The following is a 26,263-nucleotide window of genomic DNA, read 5'->3' as shown; positions in this document are numbered from 1 at the left end:
TTAAAGTTTTTCTATATGGTTTTACTTTTTATAAGATCATAAAATGAAAAGAAGCCTTTAGGATTCATTTGGTTCATTCATCTGCTCCATTTTAAGTAGATGTAGACAGTATTTCACTTGGCAAGACAGTCCTAAAGAGAAGTGTCTTTGTCGCATGAGGAAGCAAACCCCTTAGATCTTAGCATAACCTCACCGAGTACAGCCTCCTATATATGCTGTCCCTGCTGGATGGCAGCGGTGCTGGGCATTAGCTCATCTAAAACCTGAGTTCTATCTAATGTTCCTATACCTTATCTGCCAGGAAACATTCGTTTCCATAGTTCTCTAACTGACCAAATTCACTATGGAAGTATTTTATGATATAGATGACTATTTTACTGCATTCGTGAAACAAACGGAAACAACCAGATTTACTTTACATTGCATCTCCCAAGTTTGATTAAAGGGCTACCTGTACCCTCTGGGATAAATGTTTTGCTTTTCTCATCATTTCCAAAACCTTGGTTCCCTAAGTTAACAGCCAAACACTAATGAAGTTGTAGCACCAGTCATCCTGGAACTTGAAAATCTAGGTCCTTAGAAATGACAGAAGGGAAAGCGAACACCTTGCCTCAGCCCCATTGTCTCCATGCTTATTTTTAATTACCTCAAAGCTTTAGAAACATGATCCCCTAAATGCTTTGTGGGAATAGTGGCGAATGCACTCATCATGTGAAATCCATAAATTGCTTATAATCCTCTCAAGATGTTAAAAAAAGCATTAAGTAATTGAAGACAGGAAGTCCTCAGTTAATTATTTAGAGGTGTTATCAATGCTTTAAGTAAACTGAAGCATTTTCTGCTATCTCACTGAGCTGAATACCATGGGGACGAAGGAGAAACAGCCATCATCTTCTCATATCCGCTAATGCAAACAGCACATGGCAGCTTGTCAATAAAAGACCTTTTCATATCATTTATTACTAAACAGGTCCGCCATCCTGCGCAGAACAATTGGGACGTCAGTTATGGCATTGTTTCACTTTGGGTTACCACTGCTTTATATATGGGCCTCCTAGCATGGGCACTGGGCAGAAGAGATGGAGAAAGGATTAACTAAATAATTAGGGCCACCGAGAACAAAATGAATTAATCATGTCCTCTTTAGCAGCAGATTTGATAAGGGTTTATGTGTCTCTTAACTCTGGGAGAAAAGTGTTTTCAAAATAATTTATTAAAAGTTGCTTATCAAAAAAAAAAAAAAAGTTGCTTATCATTGCATTTTCCTTGAAAAGGAAGACCCACCAGCATTAAGTTAGCAAGGAGAGAACAATTTGCCTTCCTTTTCCATTTTCTTAGAAGCTCATGAAGATCTCCTGTGCTAAAATAGCATACACCCTAACAAGGCAGGTTGTAGCAGACAGGCACTATTAATGTACTGGAACAGATATCCTGAGCATCATTGTTGAAGGGAAAAAAAAAAAAAAAGGACACACTTTGACCATCAGTACCAGAAAATGTGGAAATTCCTTATAAGGGGATCTTCTGTTTCGATAATTCTGCTGTGTCCTCCCATGGTAGCCAGTACTTGGCTCTTGGCTCTCATGGCATTTATGATACTTTATCACAATATTCCTTCTTCCTGTCACTATTCCTCAGCTAATAGGTGAAGTTTTCTAAGGGCAGACAATAGCTTCCTGTTTGCCATTGTATCGTCTATACTGAGATAGGCACCTATCAGAGTACTTAACATATTAAGTATTCACGAAGATTTGTTGAGTGGGTAGATACTGAGTAGTAAACTAGGATCTGAATGATTTTATTCTGTTTTGATCGGATGCAAAAATCATACTGTCAAATACATCTAAATCTCAGGCAGGAATGGCTACATCATTTTCAGAGTCCAGGGCAAAATGAGAATGTGGAGTCCTTTGTCCAAAAATTATTTAGGTATGACTCAACATCCAAAAAAACAAATAATCCAATTAAAAGGTGGCAGAAGACATGAACAGACATTTCTCCAAAGAAAACATACAGATGGCCAACAGACATGTCCTCAACATCACTCAGCATCAGTGGAATGTAAATGAAAACTGCAGTGAGAGGTCACCTCACGCAAGTCAGAGTGATGAAAATCAGAAACACAAGAAACAATAGGTGTTGGTGAGGATGTGGAGAGAAAGGAATGCTCATGCACTGTTAGGTGGGAATGCAGTGGTGCATTTTTACCTCAAAAAAAGTAAAAATAGAGCTACCCTATGATTTGGTAATTGGACTACTGGGTATTTGCCCCCAAAATACAAAAACATTAACCAAGAAGGATCCAGGATTGAAAGGATGGAAGCAGCCCAAGTGTCCATCAATGGATGGATTTTTTTAAAAATCCATATATATATATATATGTATATATACATATATATAATATAAAATATATAAAAATATATATTTTAAAAATATATATACATCTACAGTGGAATGTTATTTGGTCACAAAAAATAAAATCTTGCCATTTGCAACAACATGGATGGAGCTAAAGAGTACAATGCTAAGTGAAATAAGTCAGATAAAGACAGATAATGTAAGATTTCACTGATATGCAGAATTTAAGAAACAAAACAGATGAACAAAGGGGGAAAAAGGAGAGACAAACCAAGGAACAGACGCTTAACCCTAGAGAACAAACTGGTGGTTGCCAGAGTAGGGGGTGCCTGGGGCAGAGGGTGAAGTAGGTGAAGGGGATTGAGAGTAGAGGACTTACCATGATGAGCACTGAGTCACGTATAGACTTGCCGAATCGCTATATTGTACACCTGCAATGAATATGGCACTGTATGTTAACGATATTTGAACTAAAAACTTAATAAAATTTTTTTAGAAAAGAATATATATATCCTTATATATATATATATTCTTTTCTAAATATGTATATATATTCTTTTCTAAAAAAGAATATTCTTAATAAAAATTTTTTTTAGAAAAGAATATATATATTCTTATATATATATTCTTTTCTAAATATATATATATATTCTTTTCTTAAAAAAAATTTATTAAGTTTTTATATATATATATATGTTTATTGGGGTTTTTTTAATCCTTAAGAATGCTTGAAAACAGCACAGAATCAAGCCCTGGACCCTACTCCACAGAGGATCTTGGCTCATATGCCGGGGAAGCCAGCCTTGATCTCTGGCAGTCTGCTTCTTGAACTGGAACAGAGGAAGTCAACTAGGACGGTGACGCTGTGCTCAGAACAGCTTCCGGAGCTTGCCTTCAGTGCTCTCAGAGCATCGCACGCAATGCTCCGTGCTGCATTCACTCCAGCTACCTGAAAACTGACCGCTGGGCATCAGGCCTATCAAAATAGATACAACAATTCATTTTATTTTCATTTTTCCAACCCCAAGGAAGGCTTTGTGCCTGGCTGTTTGCAGAGTAAAGGAATAAAGAAGAGCATAGCATCCACCACTATTGTATGCTCTTAAAAAACATGCTCTTAGACAGAATATTATAGCTGAAGAATTACAGTCAACAGCTACCTGGACACTAATATTTGAAGAAAGAAATTTTCCCCTGAAATCTCAGATATTTTCAGGTTTCTTGCAATCATTGTTTCTGTTTTGTCCCAAGAGCGCTAAAGAACTCCTGCTGTTTCTGCAGTGTATGTCCTTGTTGTCGAACTTTTGAGCAGCGTCAGACTTGGCCGCCACCCAAAGCCACATTTTGTTTCTAGAAAAGACTCTGCCTGAAAATGTAGGGTAAAAGCAGCTTTGGTCTAGTATAGCACCACACTCCCAAGAAGAAAGATATTTATCAAAAGAATGTTACTAAAATCAAAGGCAAGGGTCTTTTCTTGGACTATTTTACTAATACTTTCAATGTTGATCTGCACTTGGAAAGAGATTTGGCCCAGAAGTAACTTACCTGAGAAGTGCCCCTCGGGAGAATGTGACTTCTAAGATATTGGGGAGAGGGACCTAAACTAGGGCCTGGCATTTCACACAAAATATAGAATTAAGAAACAATTAAGCTTGTAACAACAAGTAGTCAGAAGCAGAAGTCATGAGGTCACCTCACAGGCATTTGCAATGCAAAATCGCCTTTGTTTTGACGTGTTGATGCCCAGTTCATGAGCTATCAACTGAATTCCTACTTGGAAGCATTGATACAGAAAAGAGTTGCAGTGGCTGCTCACAAACAGGCAAGAACTGGGATTGACTAACTGGGACGCATAGCTTCTGAGGTTGGGGTGGGCGGTGCTATCATGGGGAGGGGACTCCAGCATGTGAGCTCCTGACACATTCCTTAGTCCAGTTCCATAAAACAAATCATCTGTAAATGCGCCTTAGATGCCTCTAAAGCAATTCCACAATATCTTGGTGTATCAGTTTTGAACATCCAGATTTTCACACAGAATTATTCATTTAAAGCAGAATCCTGCTATAAGCCTCCCCACCTCAGCCAACACTGCCAGGGGGTGCTGGAAGTTCCCGGGAATCTCCGTGAGCAGGGACACTCTGGAGGGCATCACTTAGCGAGATCCAAAGCGGGTAAGAGCAGAAAGAAGTGTATCACAACAGCAAGATCACATGCGGATTCAGGGGGGCCCCGCCAAGCACCCAGTTTGAGTGAACTGGTGCTGAGACAAGTTTCTTGCCCAAAAGATGTACGACATCTGATGACCACCTACTGAAAAGTTTTGAAAGTAACCCAGGCCTCTCAGCCCTTGAACTCATCACTGACCAAATTGATGGAAGGACTTGCAGAATTACTTATTTTGTAGGACTATTTGGTAATTCTTTAGAAAATAGCAGGTGACATGGTAAATAACCAGATGAATGCTCTCAGGTAGCACTTGCTATCTGAGATTATAAGGGACAAACGTCTTCTCCTGACTATTGATCTGCAGATTAAAAAATTAGAAACAAGCTGTTCTCTAAATCGTATATCAAATTAACGGACACTGACATAAGCATTGGTTCTATTTTCCAAAACATATTTTTTATGATTCATAGGCAGACTTTAGGTGATCCTTTTTAATACACATTTACTCTTGAATATAATGTTACTTGAAAGTATAATTGTCATGAGTTTGGTTATAGTATACTTCTATCCTTTAAAAGAGAACATGATTCCCTATAGGGAAATTCAGTAATTTGCAGCCACCGTAATCTCCACTGTACTGAAATGTTAAATGCTTGGCTTTTCTCCATGCAATTGCCTTTCTCTGCTCTATGACTCCTATCTCCTACTCTTTTAATTCAATGCTGAGCACTTGAATGATGTTTTCTTTTCTCCTTCTACTCTTGGACTTTAGGATTAAGTTACAGTCAGAATGGTTCCTTTGAGACGTCTCTTTATTTCCCTCTTCTCATCCTGATCAATTCATGAGTCGTTTTCAGTTGGTTTGCCCTTTTCAATGCCTGTTACTAATATTTCATATATATCTCATTTTAAGGACCACCAGTAGAGACTCACTTAAAACGGCAACAAATTCCAGTTGAAATGCGTTGATTTTATTGAGTTTTACGGAGTCATGTATATGAAAGGTCATCTAGTTCATGTAGATCATTTATGCCTGAAGGCAGTCGATGCTTTCCTTACAGATTATGTGAACCATGCCTGTGAGTAATTTAGTCCTCTGACAGCATGAAAAATCCAACACCTAAGAAATAGGATGTAGACAATTATGGATTCAGATATTGCCTTCCCTCAAGTTAGTCTGTAGCCCAAACAAGCAGCCTACACCATCATGCCCACAGTTTACGGGTACAGAAACTGAGACACCCAAGGGTCAGAAAGCTGGCCCGTGGTCATAATTCATAAGTAGGTAAGGGATTAGAACCCAAAAATAGTCTAACTCCACATGCTTCTCTCCTAACAGAAAGGCTGCTCTGCTTCAGTACATGATTGTAGAAATATTCAAAATGGAAATATTTAAATATTTAAATATAGATTCCCACTTGGAGAGATATAGATACATAGTATAGATATACTGTGAAGATATACTATGTATACTGTGTGTGCATATATATGTGCATATGTGTGTGTGTGTGTGTATATGTATATATACATATATATGTATATGTACTTCATTGGGCTTTGAGCTACCTATGTCATCATTTTCCAATGTCTCAGAAGCTCTGGGCCATATTTCTCAGCCCAGCTGCCCAGACTTCTATCCTGACCTCGCCCAAGCTTGTCTCTATAAAAACAGTTGATTTTCTCCATCTATGCTCTAGCTCCCTTACCTCTAAAAGAAGCAGATAATTGCAGTGCCTCAGGGAGTTACCAAGGTTTTTGATTGTGTTAATATCCAGGAGTGCACAGAAGAAGGCCTGCAAGTGGTGTTCAGTCAACTTCAGCTACTATGTTTTTATGTAATTTAGTAATCAATTTCCTTAAAAATAACTCTGTTTCTCATAATACATGTTTAATTAACATACAGAGCTGTTGAAAAATTTCAGTACACTTTGCTGTAGCTCTTGTGTGATGGGAAGGCACAGGGTTTGGTGTTAAAGTTGTGCTTTTGTCTCTACCCCAGTCTGATCAATCATTCACTGTGGAACATTTGCTTCTCTGAGCCTCAGTCTTCTTACCTGTGAGGCAGGAATACTAATTCCTGTCCTGGTGATATTCAAGCTGAAACCTCTTCACCTTTCCACTAAACCTTTTCATGTTGTTGCTGATTATCTCAACCAGAATCTTTTAACTATCTCTAACATGCATAGCGTAATAACAGCTGCTTATGGTCCCCTTGTGTAACATGGAAGTATCTGAACTTGTGTGCTGGCATGTGATATTATTAGTCATTATAATATTAGTATTATTTAGAAATCTTTTTCTTGGAAGTTATGGAAAATTCAGTTCAAGCAGGCTTAACAAATGGACACTTATTGGCTTGAAACTAAAAAATAAATCAGGTGTAGACTCCAGGCTGAGATGTTTCCAAGACCCAATTTCTTTTTACCTCTGAGGTCTCTTCCATTCTCAAGCACTATGTGGTGAACAAAAAACTACCAGCAATTAAGAATAAAAGTTCATGTTCAAGGCCTGCCTTCCCTTAGTCTAAATGAAGTCACAGACTCAATCCTGAGCAGCTAACATCCACACTGGAATGTGGAACCGTGTCCAGGACTAGTCAGTCCAGGTGGTGTCAATCCTAAACAAGGCGTAGAGCCTGTTGGTAGCCAAAAGACTGGTTTCCACAAGGAAAACTGAAGCTCTGTAGTAAAAGAAAGTGTGAGTGGACTCTGGAAGGTAAACGTACCAGATGTGGAGTTGTATGACACAAACTGGCAAATGTGAGTTGAAATGAGGTGAATTTGTCTACCTTTGTTCCATCTGACCCACATTTCAGGGCCAGACACAGTCCTTGAGGATGAACTGCCCATGAATTAGATTAAGTCCATTTGTCCTCCCCTCCTTCACTTAAAGTCTCACACTTCCCACTCTTGTCTTTCTTGTTCTTCCATTTTTGTTTCCTTTCTCAAGTTTATCACATTCATTCCTCTTGATTGGTAATGTCTTTGAAAGCCTGTGGATTCCTAAATGAGGATCTCTACCCAGTGCTCAGTTCTGCATCCTTTCTCCCTGATTCTGTTACTCCAGTAGCTTCAAGAGATGCATATTCCTTCCCTAGACCTGGCCTCATGCTCTTCAAGGCCAACCCACACCATCCAATTAAATACCTGTAACAGACTTCTCTGTCACACCTTCCTTAATCTATCAAAAATCCCTAATGAGCTAGCTACTCCACTGTTGTACCATTTCTAAATAGCTTGTATTCTGGTGTTCTGGGCTATATGTAAAATGGATACCACTCAATTTGCTTCAGAAAGATTTTGTAAGGAAAGGACAATTTCTATTTTCATGTACATTAATTTCCTTTTTAGCGGCTGTCCCCATTGCAAACACCTTCAAACCTCTCATCAGCCTTAGAACGCCTTTGTAATGACAAATTTGCTCTACCTTTTCTAAGATGCATCCTAAAATATCCTCCAGCAGTCACCACTTGTCTGAATCAGACTAGCTAGAACACAAAATGAAGAGGAGAATTGGGCCTCATTTGGAGGGTTTTGTTTGTTTTTGTTTGATAGGAAAATCTAGAGAAAGACCAAGCGTTGCTTCACTTGTACCAGCCATAGTTACCATCTGGCATTCAGACAAAATCTAGAAAATATTTATTGTTTACACATTCCATTAATTTTTGTATTATTTTAGTAGTGTTCTACAACTAGAATAGAATTGCTTACACAATGAATAAAGGTGGTCAGCAGAGATAGACATGGAATTATGAGGAAGGGCCTGTTTGGTCAGATCACACTTTGACTGGATGTCATAGATATCATAGCCTGACATCTTTATGGAGCACTTGTATGGGCTTTGTGTTCTTTAAACATTATTTAACAAACATCAAACACCTACAATAGGCACTACTGAGAAAATATGATGAAAAAACCCTCAAAGACATAAGCCTTACCTTCTAAGGGCTTACATTGTAAGTGAGAAATTGAGCTATTCAGATGAAATGGTGCTACAAGGGTCTAGACCCCCTTTTCCAGCAGCAAGAGTAAAGAGGGTGCGTTGTTAGACGGAATCAGCCTGCCACTGCCGTCTCTGACCTTCATTCTTAGAAGAGTCCTCCTTTTTCCTTTTGAGCTCTGTATTTTATAATCTTTAGCATTTTCCCATAAGCTTTTATCAAACATATATGGTTTGGATATGGCTTAGATCTTTCATCATATTTCTTATCTATAAATCAGGTAAATATCAAAATTATGTAAATCCTCCGTAGCAACCAAATGGAAGATTAGAATCAAATAAGTATCTGCATCTTATCACTAAATTGATAAGGAAACACAAAGTGTTTTGAAGCTGAATTCTGAAGCAGCTCCAGCTACAGAACATTATTGCTTTAGCAGAGAACCCACACGACTGCTCTAATACTAAATGAATCAGTTAAATTAATTTTTGACTCATTTAACAAGCACCTACTTTGTGCCAGTCATTATTCGAAGGATATGCTGGGATCTTTTAGATACAGATCCGTTTGTGCTCTTTTAGAGATTATGCCCTAGAGTGGGAGACAAACAATGAATATACAGACATAATAAAACATCAGATAATGTTGAGGGCTATGAAGAAGAAAGTAATTTGAGGGAATAACAGGTGCTGGGTGTAGTGTATAGACAGAGTAGTCAAAAATCTTTAAAAAGGTAGCATTTGAGCAAAAATCTACACAAAGCCACAGAGTGATTCATGAATGTCTCTGGGAAAAGTCACCTACCAGAAGAACAATATATGTGAAAATGTAGTTCAGAATTCATGAAAAATTAATATAATAATTAGTAGAGCAATCTATCACTTAGCCTAATTATTCAACATATAGACGAAGTCTTATTATTTAAGGAAGGGAAAATTTTTGAGCTTTGGCATTGTTTGGATTTTCCCAAAAATCAAGGCAAGAAATGTTAGCCTTGTCTAATGCTGCTGAATTTTAAGGTTGGTTCTGCTCAAAGAAAGGGCTTCTCTAAGTAACCTATTTCATCTTCACAAGAGCCTTAAAAGCTAGTTGCTGTATTTCCCATTTTTACAGATCAGAAGATCAAGGCAAAGAGAAGCTAAGTAACTTGAGTATTATATTTTTCCTGAGAAATTACTGAGCAGTTACTGGGCTGTGTCATATTCTGAATACCATAGCACTGTCCCTTCATAAAATTATGTTTAATCAATGTGTAAAGACAAAGCCAACATTCCCCCCCTACAAAAAACTACAGAACTTAAGATGAGCTGGTACTCTATGGGCACACATGGTGAAGAAGTGCAAAGTTTAAAAAAAAAAAGGTGGGGGGGGTATGAATATAAGCTGAATATGACTTGAGGGTAAAAAAATTTTGAATCTAACCTTCTTTTTATTTTTTCCACCCCTTCTCATATGAGAAGCAGTTGCAGAAACTAGGATGGTTAGCCTGGAGAAGAAAAGACTCAGGGGGCATTTGATAACTGTCTACAAATATTTGAAGAACTGTCATGTGGAAAAGAAATTAGATTTGTTCTGTATGTCCCTAGGGGTGCAAGTGATGGAAAGAATTCACCACAATATAAAGAAGGACTTTCAAACAAAATAAGGAGAACTCTAGAGCTCTCTAAAGATGGAACAGGCTCTTTGAGAGATGAGTACTCTGATTACCTAGGCAAGGCAGTCTTTTCAGTTACCTCTTGGACAAGAGAATCAGGAGAAAGATGGATGGGTGGATGGTTTGCATGAATTTTAAGATTTCTTCTAAGGCTGAGAATTTATTACTTTATTAATGATAAATGAATTTTCTATTTATATCAAGATGCTTGCGAAGTTCCTATCTCCATTAAAGAGTGTTTTCTGCTTTTAAAATTTTTGGAAATCATATCTACAACCCTGCATGTTACTTTCGGTGCTTAATTGATAATAAATAATCCTCTCAAGATGTACTTTATTTCTTGTTTGCTCTTTCTAGGTCTCCAGCCATACACCAACTACAGCTTCACACTTACAGCTTGTACATCTGCTGGATGCACTTCAAGTGAGCCTTTTCTAGGTCAGACGCTGCAGGCAGCCCCTGAAGGTAATTAAAAAATTTAAAAAAAATATATCCATGATTTGGGAGAAGTTTTCATATGGCATTTTGAAGTGAATTCTATAAACCCTTTCATTTCAAACAAAGGAGTAAAGTTGATAAATTATATTCTAGGCTCCCATTCTTCAGGTTTGGTTCAACTGTAAGCCTCCCAACATAAATTTTGCTTTCTGTTGCTTAAACCTCTTAAATTTAGTTTTCAGTGAAAAAAATTATTATGTACTGGGATATAAAATTCCTCAAAAAATCAAAAGTTAAATATTTCTGGAATGCCTGATATATAACAAGGATGTGCTCGCTGCCATGAAGTTACCATCAAGTCAAAGACACAGGAAAAGTACTTACACTTACATTAAGAGAGAGAATCAGGGTGCCTGGGTGGTTCAGTCAGTTAAGCGTTGGAGTCTTGATTTCAGCTCAGGTCGTTATCTCAGGGTTTTGATCTCAGGGTGGTGAGATTGAGCCCCATGTTGGACTCCAGGCTCAGTGCAGAGTCTACTTGGGATTCTATCTCTTCCTCTGCTCCCCTTCCCATCCCCGCCACTCAAATAAATAAATAAATAAATAACGTCTTTTTAAAAAGTGAGAGAGGGGGCAACTGGGTGGCTCTGTGGGTTAAAGCCTCGATCCCAGGGTCCTGGGATCAAGCCCCACATCAGTCCCCTGCTCAGCGGGGAACCTGCTTCCCCTCTCTCTCTGCCTGCCTCTCTGTCTGACAAATAAATAAATAAAATCTTTAAAAAAAAAGTGAAAGAGAGAATCTGAAAGGTGATGTTAAGAAAGAACAAATGGTCAATAATGTTTTAATAATGTCTGGTGAGAGATGGTGACCCCACCTATCATTGAGTAATGTATAGAATTGCCAAATAAATATGTTGTACACATGAAACTAGTATAACATTGTATAATAATCATACTTCAGTTTAAAAAAAATGAACAGAATGCTCAGGTTAATCTGAAGAGGGAGAGATTATAACTCATTATGAAAATCAAAAAAGATTTGTTGGAGCAAGTGAGTTCTGAGGAAAACAAGGATTTTGACAAATAAACACTAGAGGAGATACAGAATCCAACACAGGTTGAGGGGATATAAAGTGGGATCATCACCTTGGAAGGCAAATTGGCAATGTCTATTAAATTTAGAACATTGATTTTCTATGACACAGTAGTTTCACATTCAGTATCTATGCCGGAAAACCCCACTTCCACAAATATACAAGAGACATATACCAGAATGTTTATTGAAACATTTTTGGTATTTTTATTTAATGGAAAAATATCAGAAGTAATTTAAATATCTCTGCATGGGGGAATGGCTATATAAATGCAGGTATATTCACATTATGAAATTCCATACTTCAGTTTAAAAGAATGAGACAATCTAAACATATGAAGAGGTAATTTAGAACTACATTAATGCATGGTATCTTTTATGTATAAAAATGCATAGAAAATTATATTCATTTCCATAGATAAATAAAAATTCAGAAAAAATTCTGGAAGCATACACACATAACAATGGTTACCAGTGGGCTGGGAACTGGGGTGAGTGTTATCATTTACTTTTAGAAGAAAGATAGGCTCAGAAGCTTGGGATAGTGATCAACTATTTTGCTTATCTTTATTATCAGCCTGTTTTAAATGTGGGGGAAACAGAGGCATACATGAGTTTTTGAACAGAAATATGATGTTAATTACCATTGGAGAGTCCTGAACTGCTTGTCCATTACTCTTCTAATGAAAGGGATTGTTGTACCTCAGAATATTAGACCTGAACTTCCTACCAGTAAATGGGGAATAAAATGGAAAATTCCACATATGGGGCATATGGCTCCTCACCAGGATTTCACTAATGATGTTTTCTATATAAAGAATGTTTCATGTCAAAAAGCTTAGTGTTCCTTTGAAAGGAAGAAACCAGCAGTGGATTTTTTGGAAAGGTAAACTATCAAATGGATACTTTGATGATAATGGATAATTTCTAAAGGATCTATCAACCAGCTTTGGCTGCAGCTCAAACCTGGTAAAATAACAGGGTCTCTTGCTTCAGTGTACTCATCAAATCCAGATATTTAAATTCTTAGAAAATATGTGTCTATTTTCCCACTTTTCAAAAAAAAAAAAAAACTCTGGAAAAAGCTCAGATTTCATGACTTAAAAATTATAGCTTTCAACAACACAGGAGAGTGAGATGAGAAATGTTTTCCTTGATTTCTTTTTTTAATGTTGTACACCTTTCCTTTAACACAAATAACTGTGCACAGGAATAATAAACTAAATGGGCTTTCTTCTGCAGAACAAACATGGATAAAGAATCCATTTTCTGCCTGTATAAGTTCCATTTGTGAGTAACTTGTATGGGAAATAAATATAGTCTGACTACTTAAGTTGGGGGTTGTAGGAGAAGAAATCAACAGCAACATTAAGTTCTGTTGTTTTACTGTAACATGGAAATAAGCATATCATCTTGTGTTAAATTAGTAACCCAAATATAATTAATTACAAAATGCCTATTTGAGTGAATCCAACATAGTTTGAAGGTCTAACACTTGAGTGTCCTAAGCAGAAATGGAGAGAATGAAAAGAAGCATTGGTTCATAGCACCCTAAGCTCCTCTCTCATTTTTTTCTCTCTCATTTTCAATCTTAAAAAAAAAGCTAACGTACATTACTACCTCATTATAAGTCGGACATAATTCTCTACAGTTTTATCCTCACAGAAAATTGTGTACCTTCTGTCAAATAGGGAGAGTTCAAGTTGGATTTTTGTTTTCCTTTTAGAAGTGCTGCCATATCAGCAAACTCTAATTTTAGAGTTCAGTCGTGCAAAATTGTAGGCATGCTTACCTCCAGCAATGGTCATATGGGGGGAAAAAGGAAAAGAAGGTGAATCTTTCTCAGCTGTGTTCCAGATCTCTCTTCCTCTGACTTTTTTTTTTTTAAACTGTTGACATTCCTTTAGATTCTTCCTCTACTCTTTACACTTGGAACACCACAGTATCTCTTGGAATTCTCAAGTACAAGCTCCCAGAGTCCTCAGCTCTCACAAAGCCTGCACATAGATTTAAGACCTGTGCATCCACCAATCTATAGATGTTTTCATTTAGGTGTTTTGCAAATACTTCAGTCTCAGTATTTCAACACTTAAAATCTCTCTCCTCATTACCTAGTTTATTTTTCTTCCCTTTTCCCTTCAAGAACTATCATCCACCTCATCAGCCCAAAATGGACCTTCTTAATGTGTACCTTTTTTTTAGGTTGTAATGTGCCGTTCTTCATAAAATCTTATTGACTTTAACTAATTTTAAGTTAATTAATTTTATTTTTTATTAAATTTTATTATATTTAACAATTTTATTAAATTATAATAAATTTTTAAATTTAAATTGTAAATTAATAAATCTAAGGAATTTTTGAATGTGTACTTCCTTTATATCCCTTTTGGTGTTGACTTAGGTCAGATGCCTTTAACTTCCCATAATTAGTCTTCCTGCCCCTAGTCATTTCTCCTCTTTCTCATATTAATTCTTCTCCCCCTTGTGCCAAAATAGACATATTTCACATTAGTCAGCTCCATAAAATCTCACTTCCTTCCAGGAAAAAAAAAAAAATCCACATTTAAGTAAAGCAAAATAGATCCCTCAAATTTTAACCTCTGCTATCCGTTGAGTCTTTTGATTTTTCCCACAGGCCATCCAATGCACCAGCCATGCTGAGGTACTTGGAATTCTACCATACTTTCCTGTATTTCAAGGACTTTGTGTGGGTCCCCTCAGTTTAGATCTCTTTCCTACATCCTCACTTAGCTAACCCATTTTTTAAAAAATTTGGCTCACATGTCCTCCCCTTCTAGAAATCTGTTTCCCACCCATCCCTGTGTTACTTCAGGTCTGTGTTGCTGCCTTTCCTAAGTACTCCAAAGCACTATGCTTCCTAAATCATTTAGCAAAGTGGATTATAAATTTTTATTCAGTCATCTTTATTCACCATAATACTATGAGTCCTTTGAAAGGTATGGACTATATGTCCTTATCCCTATATCCACAGTGCCTGACACAGAAAATGACACAAAATTGGGTGGACTTTGGATAAATTTATAAATCATAATAGTCTAGAAGTCAAGGCATCCAGGACATCAGCCAATACAAAACTGAGTCCCCTTACTGGCTTCCAAAAGAAAGCCAATCCAAAATAAATATTGGTATTTTTAAATTAGAGTGAAGATTTGAAGAGAAATGAGAAGTGGATAATATTTTGTGGCACTCTAAACAAATGTAAAACAAATCTAATAGACGTGTTCTTTTTTTGGTAGCTAATATTGCAAAAGACCTACCACCAAGGTTTCCTTCTGACCTTTCCTTCTTATACCTCTCAGCTAGTTTACCTCCTCCCTGCCCACCTTCGAGAGGATTTCCTTTTGACCTCATGACCATCCTCTTCCTTTCCTTGAATTGTCTCAACTCTGACCTTCTATTACGTAGGATAGGTTTTTCTGATGCCACCTGAGACTCAGGCTCACAGAGGAAAGCAGATTCTCTACCTGGGACCCATGAAGGCATTTCACCAAAAGTGGGTCTTATTCTATCAAAGATTTCTTGCAACTGCTAACATAATAGTGTCCCCATATCATTATACAAGTAAAACCATATGGCATGTAGTATATTTTACACATTTCAGTTTCCTCTTATTTCCAACCCAGTGGATACAGGGTTGTTACCAACAAAACCAGAGCTTTCACCAGCTTGCATAAATATGAAACTCAATTTTTATTTAAAACCTGAAACAAACCCAAAATCTTGATTCACGTTATTTCATTCACTCCTCTATTTCCACAGGCTGACCGACTGATTCAAAGTGGAAACTAAGCAAAAGCCTTCTTAGTACCTTGATGATTTTTAATACATCCTTAAAGGTGAAAAAGACAGGATTGCAGGAAAGAGATTATGAACGAAATTTTATACTTTATCTCTTAAATCAACAAATTAATATCATGTTTGAAACAGAACTCAAATTAGTTGGTTGACTCATCTAACAATGACTGTCAGAGAAACTGAGACATAAACGTATACTATGATTTGTGGATTTATCCAGATATCTATTTCAGAACAAAATGAACTACTTTCTTCTTAGAAATAAGTTGTTCCTTTAAAAATCAGCAAGTTTGAGCTGTTTTAAAATCTATCTTGATTTTCCTTGATTCTTTAGGATGTTCCTAAATAAATTGCATTTGAATGTCCTGAAAATTTTTCTTTTAAAAGTGTTGAAATCTTATCCCATACTGAATAACTTACACCAGAGATGAAATCAACCAAAAACTATTGATTACAGGGAACCTAATATTTCTTGAGTTCTTAAAAACTGAAGAAGAGAATTAGTGTCCATTCAGAGGATACCTAGATGATGACGTGAAATGGCTGGATTGATTTTCCTCATTGCCTAGGTTCCCCATCGACATGTTTGTACATCTCTAAGAGTATCTGAATGTTTGACCTTGAATGACAGTTGTCTGTGTATTTATTTTAACTTTTACACAGGAGAGTAAACTCCTTGTAGGAATGAGCCATATTTTACTCACACCTACATTCTCCAGAACTGCCTACAGTGCTTAACATAGTAATTTGTGTGTATTTATAATTAATTTATTTATTCAGTATCAACTAGGCATTGTACTATCTATGCATTAAGACCTTGAGAAATAAGATAGAGGAGATTCTTGCCCTCATGAAACTAACTTTATATTGAAGCAGATCATGCAGTTGTAACATAGAAATAATGATACTATCAAGAAAAATTATTATGATATTATCAGTGTTAAAGGAAAATAGAAAAGGACCTAGGATAGAGAGAAAGTAGGTTGGGATCACTTGAGATAAGATTAAAGTTATCATTAGAGAAGTTTGGTCAAATAAGACCTCTCTGTGAAGATGATACCTGTACAGGTCACTGAACTATGAAAATAAGTTACAAAAATGTCATGTTGTCAGAACCAAAAGTTCCAGACAGAAGGAATGGAAGTGCGAAAGGTTAGAGGTGAGAAAGAACTGGAAGCATTCTAGGGATAGAGAGGAGTCTGCTGTGGCTGGAGCCAGGTAGACCATAACCAGAAAATATGTAGGATTGTTCAGGTTATCATAAGGAATTGGAATTATAGGAATAATTTCAAAAGGGTTGTATATTTTATAAAGATTACAATGACTTATATATATCCTTCATATTCTTTTTTAAGATTTTATTTATTTATTTGAAACAGAGAGTGAGCAAGAGAGCAGGAGCAGGGGAACAGAGGGAGAGGGAGAAGCAGGCTCCCCACTAAGCAGGGAGCTTGATGCAGGGCTCAGTCCCAGGACCCTGGGATCCTGACCTGAGCCGAAGGCAGGTGCTTAACTAACTGAGCCACCCGGGTGCTCTGATATACTTTGTCTACTTTTATGAAGATTACGTGAAACAGAGAAGGGCAAGATTAAAACCCAGGGACCAGTTTAGAGGCTATGGTAGAGGTTCATAAGAGAAAGATGCAGCTTGGATCAGAAGAGATGGCACTATATGTATGGAGAACTAGAGACATTCAAGGTAGAATGAGCAGGATATGATGACATTGCATTTGAAGTTGAAAAAAATGGGAGCCTCAAGAATAATATTTTGTGTGTTTTGACCAAGAAAATGAATAGATGGACAAAATCGGGAGATGAATAGATTGTAACAGAATAACCAAGAGTTCTGTTTTAGATGTTTTAAATTTTGATACTTAATTAGTCAGTCATCCACATGGAGGTGTCAGGTTGACAGCTGGGTTCAGGAGTCTGAAGCTCAGGAGAGTTTTCATTTAGAGATATGCAATTGGTAGTGTTCAACTTATAGATGATACTTAAAACTAAAAGTGAGGTGAAGATCACCTAGAAAGTGAATGTTGGAAAACAAGAGGAAAAGAAAGAAGAGGAAGCACTAAGGGAGAGGAGAAAGCCTAGGTCTCTGAGGCCCATTTTTGAGATCCAGTAGGGGAGAGAAGCCAGTAAATGAGAGAAAAGAGGAAAAGAAGCATAGAACATCGCATCAGAGAGACAAAGGCAAAGTATGTTATTCATTGAATTTGATAATTCAGGTAAATACTACTTTATGATTACTTCCACATATTCCAAGTATATAGGCATCGAAGTTCAAAATTCCTGGGTAGTATTTCAGGCTTTTATTAAACTCAGGGTCACAGCCGATACAGAGAAATCTTCCACCACTAAATGTCTGATATTCACTTTCTAAAGATAATTTACAAATAAAATAAAGCACTGAAACATGTATTTATACCCAATTGTATATTTTACCTCTAAAGTAAGGAAAATGTATTTTGGTTTCCTCACCCTGAGATTTTTTAACAACAGACAAAAATATCATAAGATGTGAGGTTGTGGTGTGACTTTTGATAAGGTATATATTTTATTCAAACAGTAAAACCTCATTGTGTTATTTTTTTTCCAGGGGTTTGGGTGACACCTCGACACATTATCATCAATTCCACAACAGTGGAGTTATTTTGGAGTCCGCCAGAAAAGCCCAATGGCCTCATCTCTCAGTATCAATTGAGTCGTAACGGAACCTTGGTATTCCTGGGTGGCACTGAGGAGCAGAATTTTACTGATAAAAACCTGGAGCCCAACAGCAGGTGAACTAAAGAAAAATTTTACCGATCATATAGTTAGAATTTAAAATTCTCCAGGGCTGAAAAGAGTGCACCTCAAAATGAAACAATAATAAATTAATTGGCTGAATAATCTCTGTGTTCAGTAGCCATTCCATAACTGATTAGATCTTTTAATTCATTTCAGATGTTGAAGACTCAAGTGCTAACTCACAACTTTAGTCTTTAGAGTACATGACATCTTTTAAGTATATAAAATACACTAAGTATTAAACTTTAAAAAAATTATCAAATTATCTTCAAAAACATGCATGCCTAAGCTAGCAATAAAAAAGATTTAAAGAGTTTTGTTTTACATCAACTAACTTTTCTTCTAATATGTTTTCTCTGCTTGCTGCACTCTATATAGGTATGAATGGTTTGGGGGGGGAAATTTCCACATATTTGCAATTCATTCCAATTCATATCTCAGCAGAAACAAAATGTATCTTAGATCAACAGATGTTTTACTGCAGAGAGTAGAGATCAATTCAGTATTATTGTAGAAAGTAGCAGATCAATTTAGAAACATCTTCCTTTAAACATATTTCCCTGAACTCCAACCTAGTTGAAAATGGCGAAGATTGGGGCGCCTGGGTGGCTCAGTGGGATAAGCCTCTGCCTGCACCTCAGATCATGATCTCAGGGTCCTGGGATGGAGCCCTGGATCGGGCTCTCTGCTCAGCGGGGAGCCTGCTTCCCTACCTTTCTCTCTGCCTGCCTCTCTGCATACTTGTGATCTCTGTCTGTCAAAGAAATAAATAAAATCTAAAAAAAAAAAAAAATGGGGAAGATTAATTTGAATCCTTCACAATCTGCTGGCAAACTCAAAGACTTCCCTGAAATCTAATTGATTACTAGCAGGTTAAAAATAAAGTGGGAAGGGGCAGAAATAGTGACAGTCTAGAGAGAGTGATGCCTATTCTGGAAAAATTATCAAGTCAACAATGATGTTTCTGGACAGGGAGCAGAAAATTTGCAATTTGTCATAATTTAGGACTAAGCAATGGAGAGAAAGCCCAGCAACTGTTGTTCAAGTTTCTTGTGCATTGCCTTATCACGATCCTTTCTTTTTAATATAGATACATTTATAAATTGGAAGCCACAACTGGAGGTGGCAGCAATCCTAGTGATGATTACATTGTACAAACACCTGTACTGACACCAGAAGAAATCCAGCCTCCATATAATATCACAGTAATCGGGCCTTATTCCATATTTGTAGCTTGGACTACACCAGGTAAAGAAATAAAATTGTGTGTGTGTGTGTGTGTGTGTGCACATGCATATGTGTATGTAAAACATTTCAGAGAAAGTTAATTGAAGATAAGGAGGGAAATGTAAATTTAGTAAAGCAGAAGGAAATAGCCTGTCTCCTGGATAAGTACAAACAGAATAATCCAAACCAATTCCTAAGTCTATACATAAATAAGTATATGCATATATACATATAGATACAGATGTAGGTATGTAGATAAAGATATATAGATACATAGATATATTCTTTTCTTTAAAAGTAATACTTTCTTTTTTAAGTACTAAAATCTGCCTTCTTATTTATATACAACCCAGGTAAGTCATATAGATCTGAATGACCTCAAACATTCATTCTGCAGGACTCCCAAGATTGGATCATTGATGTTATATGATTTGGCCTTTATTATAGCAGTGAGTAAGGAATTCAGAAAGACAATAGTTACTCTACCCTTTCTATTAGATTGTGGCCAGTTATGGTAGTTGAATTTTGCCCCTCTAAGCTATATAGCCTCCATTGTGCCATTTAGTCACTAGTGGGTTGCTTTTATGGTTTAGTGAATTATTATATTTTGATATAAGCTTCATCCTTAGGTACAAATCTGATTGCATTAACACCGTGGAATAAGGATTAAAGTGAAATCTCTTTGCTCTGTCTTTTAACATAAGGAAAGTATGGAAATGGTGTTGCAGTAAAATTTAAAATGGATTAAGGTGTTAAATTCACTTCAAAATGCGATTTTATCTCTAATATCTAGTCTTCAGATAAAATTGACACAAATTTCTATTATCTCCATCGGAATAAGTTTAGCTACAGTAGAACATGCACTGAGATCAATTGGTTAGCAACTATGTTGGCCATCAGCAAGTCCTTTCCATAAAATAATTAGCAAAGATATATTTTTCATTTACTTGAATGATTATCTCGGCCAAAAAGTTGTACTTTTGAAAAAGTACCATGCCAATTCATGATAAAAACCCTCAACAAAGTGGGTATAGAGGGAACATACCTCAACATAATAATGACCATATATGAAAAACCCATGGCAAACATCAGACTTAATGAAGAAAAACTGAGAGCTTTTCCCCCAAAGGTCAAGAACAAGACAAAGATGTCCACTCTCACCACTTTTAGTCAACATAGTACTGGAAGTCCTAGCCACAACAATTAGACAACAAAAAGAAATAGAAGACATCCAAATTGGTAAGGAAGATATAAAGCTTTCATTATGTGCAGATGACATGAAACTATATATAGAAAACCTAAAAGACTCCACCAAAAGACTATTAGAACTAAAAAATGAATTCAGTAAAGTTTGAAGGATAAAAATCAATGTACAGAAATAGGTTGCATATGCATATGTACCAATAATTAATCAGCAGAGTAATTAAGAAAACAATATCATTTATAACTGTACCCAAAATAATAAGAAACAATCCTAAAATTTATATGGAACCACCAAAGACTCTGAATAGCCAAACCAGTGTTGAGAAATGAAAAGCAAAGCTGGAGGCATCACAATTCCAGTATTCAAATTATATTACAAAGCTGTAGTAATTCAAATAGTACAGTACTGGCATGTAGGTCAACAGAACATAATAGAAAGCCTAGGGACAAAAACCCATAATTATATGGTCAATTTATCTTCGACAAAGCAGGAAAGAATATCCAATGGGAAAAAGACAGTCCCTTCAAGAAATGCTGTCAGGAAAACTGGACAGCAACCAGCAATGAATAAAACTGGATCACTGTCTTATACCATACAGAAAAATAAACTCAAGATGCATTAAAGTCCTAAATATGAGATCTGGAATCATGAAAATTCTAGAAGAGAGCACAAGCAGTAATTTCTCTAACATTGGTGTAGCAACTTTTTTCTAGATAGGTCCCCTGAAGCAGGGGAAACAAAAGCAAAAATGAACTATTGGGGCTTCATCAAAATAAAAACTTCTGCACAGTGAAGGAAACAATCACTAAAACTAAAAGGCAACCTACAGAATGGGAGAAGATATTTGCAAATGATATATTTGATAAAAGGTTAGTAACCAAAATATATAAAGAACCTTAAAAATTCAACACCCAAAAAATAATAACTCAATTTAAAAATGGGCAGAAGAGATGAACAGATATTTCTCCAAAGAAAGCATACAGATGACCAACAGACATGAAAAGATGCTCTTCATTATTTATCATCAGGGAAATGCAAATGAAAACTACAATGTAGTTATTCTCTGACACTTGTCAGAGTGGCTAAAAACAAAAACACAAGAAACAACAGGTGCTGGTGAGGATGTGGAGAAAGGGGAACCCTCTAGCACTGTTAGTGGAAATGCAAACTGTTGCCACCACTGAGGAAAACAGTATGGAGTTTCCTCAAAAAGTTAAAAATAGAACTATCCTATGATCAAGCATCACACTACTGGGTACTCACCCAAAGAATAAAAACAAACACTAATTCAAAGGAATACATACACCTCTATGTTTATAGCAGCTTTATTTACAATAATCAAGATATGGAGGCAACCCAAGTGTCCATCAATTGATGAATGGATAAAGAAGATGGCATATATTAATATGTATATTAATAATATGTTATATTAATGTGCATATTATATATATATATATAAAATTCATCCATAAAAAGGAATGAAAGGAAAAAGGAATTCATTCCATAAAAAGGAATGAATGGATAGAGCTAGAGAGTGTAAAGCAAGGTGAAATGTCTGTCAGAGAAATACAAATACCATATGATCTCACTCACGAAGAATTTAAGAAACAAAACAAAAGAGCAAAAAGAGAGACAAACCAAGAAACAGACTCTAACTACAGACAATATACTGATGGTTACCAGAGTGTGCATGGATGGTGGGCATGGGTTAAATAGGAGATGGGAATTCAGGAGCTCTCTTGCTGTGATGTATGGAATTCTTGAATCACTCTATCGTACACCTGAAACTAATACAGCACCCTGTGTTAACTAACTGGAATCAAAATAAAAACTAAACAAGCAAACAAACGGGCAATAGAGCCAAGAAGGTAACATAGAGGCCTAATATATAAAACTTAAGTTCTCATCAACCAGCATCCTTCTGATATCATAATCTAAGATCAAAAACAAAAACAGAAGGGTCTTAATTTGGTCAAACTCACAGGAGAAAATTTATCAAGATCTTTATAAGCAAAGAAAAAGGTAAGCCTCTCTAAGATATTAAATATAAATGACTCCATCCACCTTTGCTTTAAAATGAATATACAGCACATTAAATTAGAGCAAAGGAATGATCACCAGCCCCAGCCTGTGTCATACAGCCCTGTAATCCTTACCTCAGTTTTAGGAGTGTAGATCTTGAACTCCATTCTTAACTTCAGTGGAAGAAAACCCATATCTTCTGCTGTGGAAAATATACGAACTTACATATCCCTTTACAGAATCCGTCTCTACTTGAATGGACCAGCATGCTATCTCGCTGTCTTCAAGCATATTTCTCCTTGGCATCTTTATGGAGCTGTGGTGCTTCTGTGCCATCAAGTAAAATGAAACAGAAAAGAGCCAGTCTGGAACTAGATTTTGCCTATGAACCAGAGATTTCTCAGACTCCCACCAGAGTCTTCCATAATCCAAATTCTCAAAGAACAATAAGAGAAAGTCCAAGATGATAAGCAAAATTGGTGATTTCTGAGCCATCAGGGGGTTCCATGGCCTATCAAATCACTTGTCATTTTAACATTGTTATACACATAAATTGCTTATCTGAAGATACCTTTCCTTTAAGACAATGGATGTCAGATGAAAGAGAAAATAGGACGCGCATCTCAATTCTGCCACCTGTTAGCTGACATAAACAAGTCGGTTCTTCTCCCTGAGTCTCTGTTTGGTGCAGCTATAAAATGGAGACAAGGGTAGTACGTATATTTGGGTGGTTGTAAAGATTAAATGAGCTAATTTATATAATCAGCATACATTGGCTCTGTACATTAGCCTAAGAATAGTGATGATTTTTTGGAGAATTATTTTTGTCTTCAATTATTTATTTATTTTTATTTATTTTTTATTTTTTTTAAGATTTTATTTATTTATTTGACAGAGAGAGATAACAAGCAGGTAGAGAGAGAGGAGGAAGCAGGCTCCCTGCTGAGCAGAGAGCCCGATGCGGGGCTCGATCCCAGGACTCTGAGATCATGACCTGAGCCGAAGGCAGCAGCTTAACCCACTGAGCCACCCAGGCGCCCCTCAATTATTTATTTTTAAAATGTATTTTCTCCAGCCTTTGCTAGGTGCCAAGGGCCCCATTTTCAAAATGATAAAACAGTGCACTGCAGGATTGCATTTGTAAATGTTTAAGACTTCTCTTGAATTTCCCAGCATTTTATCATATTTTTCTTTGAGTTCAACATCATATTTTTATGCTCAGTGAATAATGTTTACACTTAGAAAAAGATCGTTGTGAAATAAAGCACAACTTCTGCTTTTTTTAATATAACCTTAACTCTTGCCTACCTCAGGCTTTGTAGAAATGCTTCACACACTAACTCTGACCATGTAACCAATGGTTAATAAATCTATAATATCCAGACCTGTCAATCTTTTAGTTTCAGATGTACAAAATCCATTACCTAAACCCTGTAATATATGGAAAGATTAAAATCTTAAATTAAACTTTTTTCCTGGTGCCTGGAAGGATTTTGAACTCTGTAAACAGGCAGATGATTTTGACTTGTGTATAATCTACAGTTGATTTTATTGGAAAGTACCTCATGCTGTGTTTTGATTTGGATAATAAAAACATTTTTCTGTTCCTGAAGAGTCACAAATATATATTTTAAACAGAAAGAAAACAAACTTGTTATAACCAGAGGTTGTTTATTTGCTCACAATCAAGAGCTTTCAAGGTACTCATCATACTCCTCGACCATTATGAAATGATTACATCATAAGCAGAGCTGAAAATTGGGCCAAGTAGTCCATACCTACAGTTCCCAAACCTGAACAAACATTAGAATCACCTGGAAATCTTTTGCAAAGACTGGTTCTCAACCCCAAGTTTACTGAATCAGAATCTCCTGGGGTGGAGTCAAGAAATCTAGATTTTTTTTTTAAGCTTCCCAGATGATTTCAATGTGTTCCAAATTTAGTAATCATGAATTACATGCACCAAGCAAAAGTGGTCAGGTACAATATTTCTTTGAAAACGTGAATCGAACCACTTTCTCTTGAATGTTCAAAACCAAAATAGTGGTTAAATCAACTGGGTTTTCTCACATGTATTTTGTTTTGTGGTCAGTGTGAATAGAACAACTTTATGCAGGTAAGTTGCTGGGAGAAAACAATGTCCATGTGGCTGCTTGGCAACAGAAAATTACTTAGGCAATTAAGTGGGCTTTCAGTTTATAAATTATTATTTCAATGCTATCTATAAATTAATTCCTACTCCATGTTTATAAATCCTACCAGAAAAGGAAGTGAAGTCCAGGGAATGTGGAATATTCAGAGGAAGCATAATTAGAATATTTATGGCGAATATCACTTATAGTCAATGATATCACTTGTTTATACATGCCTTTTGTTAAATTTCCAGCGTATGCCAAACATTTTGATAAACGTTTTCCCTGTCTTACCTGAGTTTATACTGATAAAAACCCTGGGATACAAGTAATAGCATTATTTCCATATTAAGATAAGAAATTTGAATCTCAGAGAAGTGATATAATATACTCAAGGTTACAAGCAAAGCCAAGATTCAAATTCAGATCTGTTCTCTACTACTGCCTTATAAGAGCAATCTCCACAGGTCTTTGGCTTAACTCTTAAATCCAAATCAAGATTTTTGTTTATTTCCCACCATCTTTTGGATTTGTGATACAACCGTGTTTTTTGAAATAGTAGCCCAGGGGCGCCTGGGCGGCTCAGTGGGTTAAGCCTCTGCCTTCGTCTCAGGTCATGATCTCAGGGTCCTGGGATCGAGTCCCGCATCGGGCTCTCTGCTCGGTGGGGAGCCTGCTTCCTCCTCTTTCTGTCTGTCTGCATCTCTGCCTACTTGTGATCTTTGTCTAATAAATACATAAAACCTTAAAAAAAAAAAAAAGGAAAAAGGAAATAGTAGCCCAGAGGGCCAAGAAACAGAGCTAGTCATTGGCAAATACAAATGATTGTGGAAGAATGTTTTTTGTTTGGTATGCCTAGACCAGAAGAAGTAATTGTGGAAAATGGTGAGTTCCTGAAGGGAAAATACTTACCTGACAGTAGTTATCCTCTGTGGCATGAAGGAACTAGTAACCAGAAGTCTGCCTGTTCAACCAAAAGTCAGGAAAGAATGGACATGACCTAGCAAAACCAGATTCCAAATGCTGAAAGATTTTAATTAGGTGGGAGAGGGAGTCATTTCTCAAATAACCACAAAAAGAATATTCCAGGACTATTTTAAAGCCTCAATAGACATTCTCTTACCTTTCAGGTAAACCCTGGTTCATTTTAGCTCATTATTACTTGATAAATGTCAGTTGTAAGATTATCAAGACCCTTCAAGCTCTAGAAAATTAAGATTTCTACTCTTTTGCATATCATTTGTACCTTCAAATCAGATGACGCAGAAACAACATATCCTTTTAAAATATTTGCTGAATTAATGGAAGAAGAGAGTAGTAAGTTTCTAAAATTTGTCATTCAAGCAAATATAAATAAATTTTGGATTTTCTGATGCTTAAATTTATTCAAACACGGGGTGCCTGGGTGGCTCAGTGAGATAAG

At 36.4% G+C, this 26,263-nt stretch overlaps 1 protein-coding gene across 1 annotated transcript in view; it reads left to right on the top strand.

The window, feature by feature from the left end:
* The window catches only part of USH2A (usherin), a 678,599-nt gene that overhangs the window by 535,813 nt on the left and 116,523 nt on the right, over positions 1–26,263 (top strand). Inside the window, exons 55-57 of the mRNA XM_032872913.1 lie at positions 10,476–10,583; positions 18,065–18,248; positions 19,346–19,503. Of these exons, the coding sequence (XP_032728804.1) occupies positions 10,476–10,583; positions 18,065–18,248; positions 19,346–19,503 (450 nt within the window). The remainder of the gene's footprint in view (positions 1–10,475; positions 10,584–18,064; positions 18,249–19,345; positions 19,504–26,263) is intronic.

The sequence above is a fragment of the Lontra canadensis genome, unplaced genomic scaffold, assembly GCF_010015895.1.
Source record: "Lontra canadensis isolate GAN:19392208 unplaced genomic scaffold, GSC_riverotter_1.0 scaffold46, whole genome shotgun sequence".
In the NCBI taxonomy this organism is placed as follows: domain Eukaryota; kingdom Metazoa; phylum Chordata; class Mammalia; order Carnivora; family Mustelidae; genus Lontra; species Lontra canadensis.
This window is presented reverse-complemented; position numbering and strand designations above follow the sequence as displayed.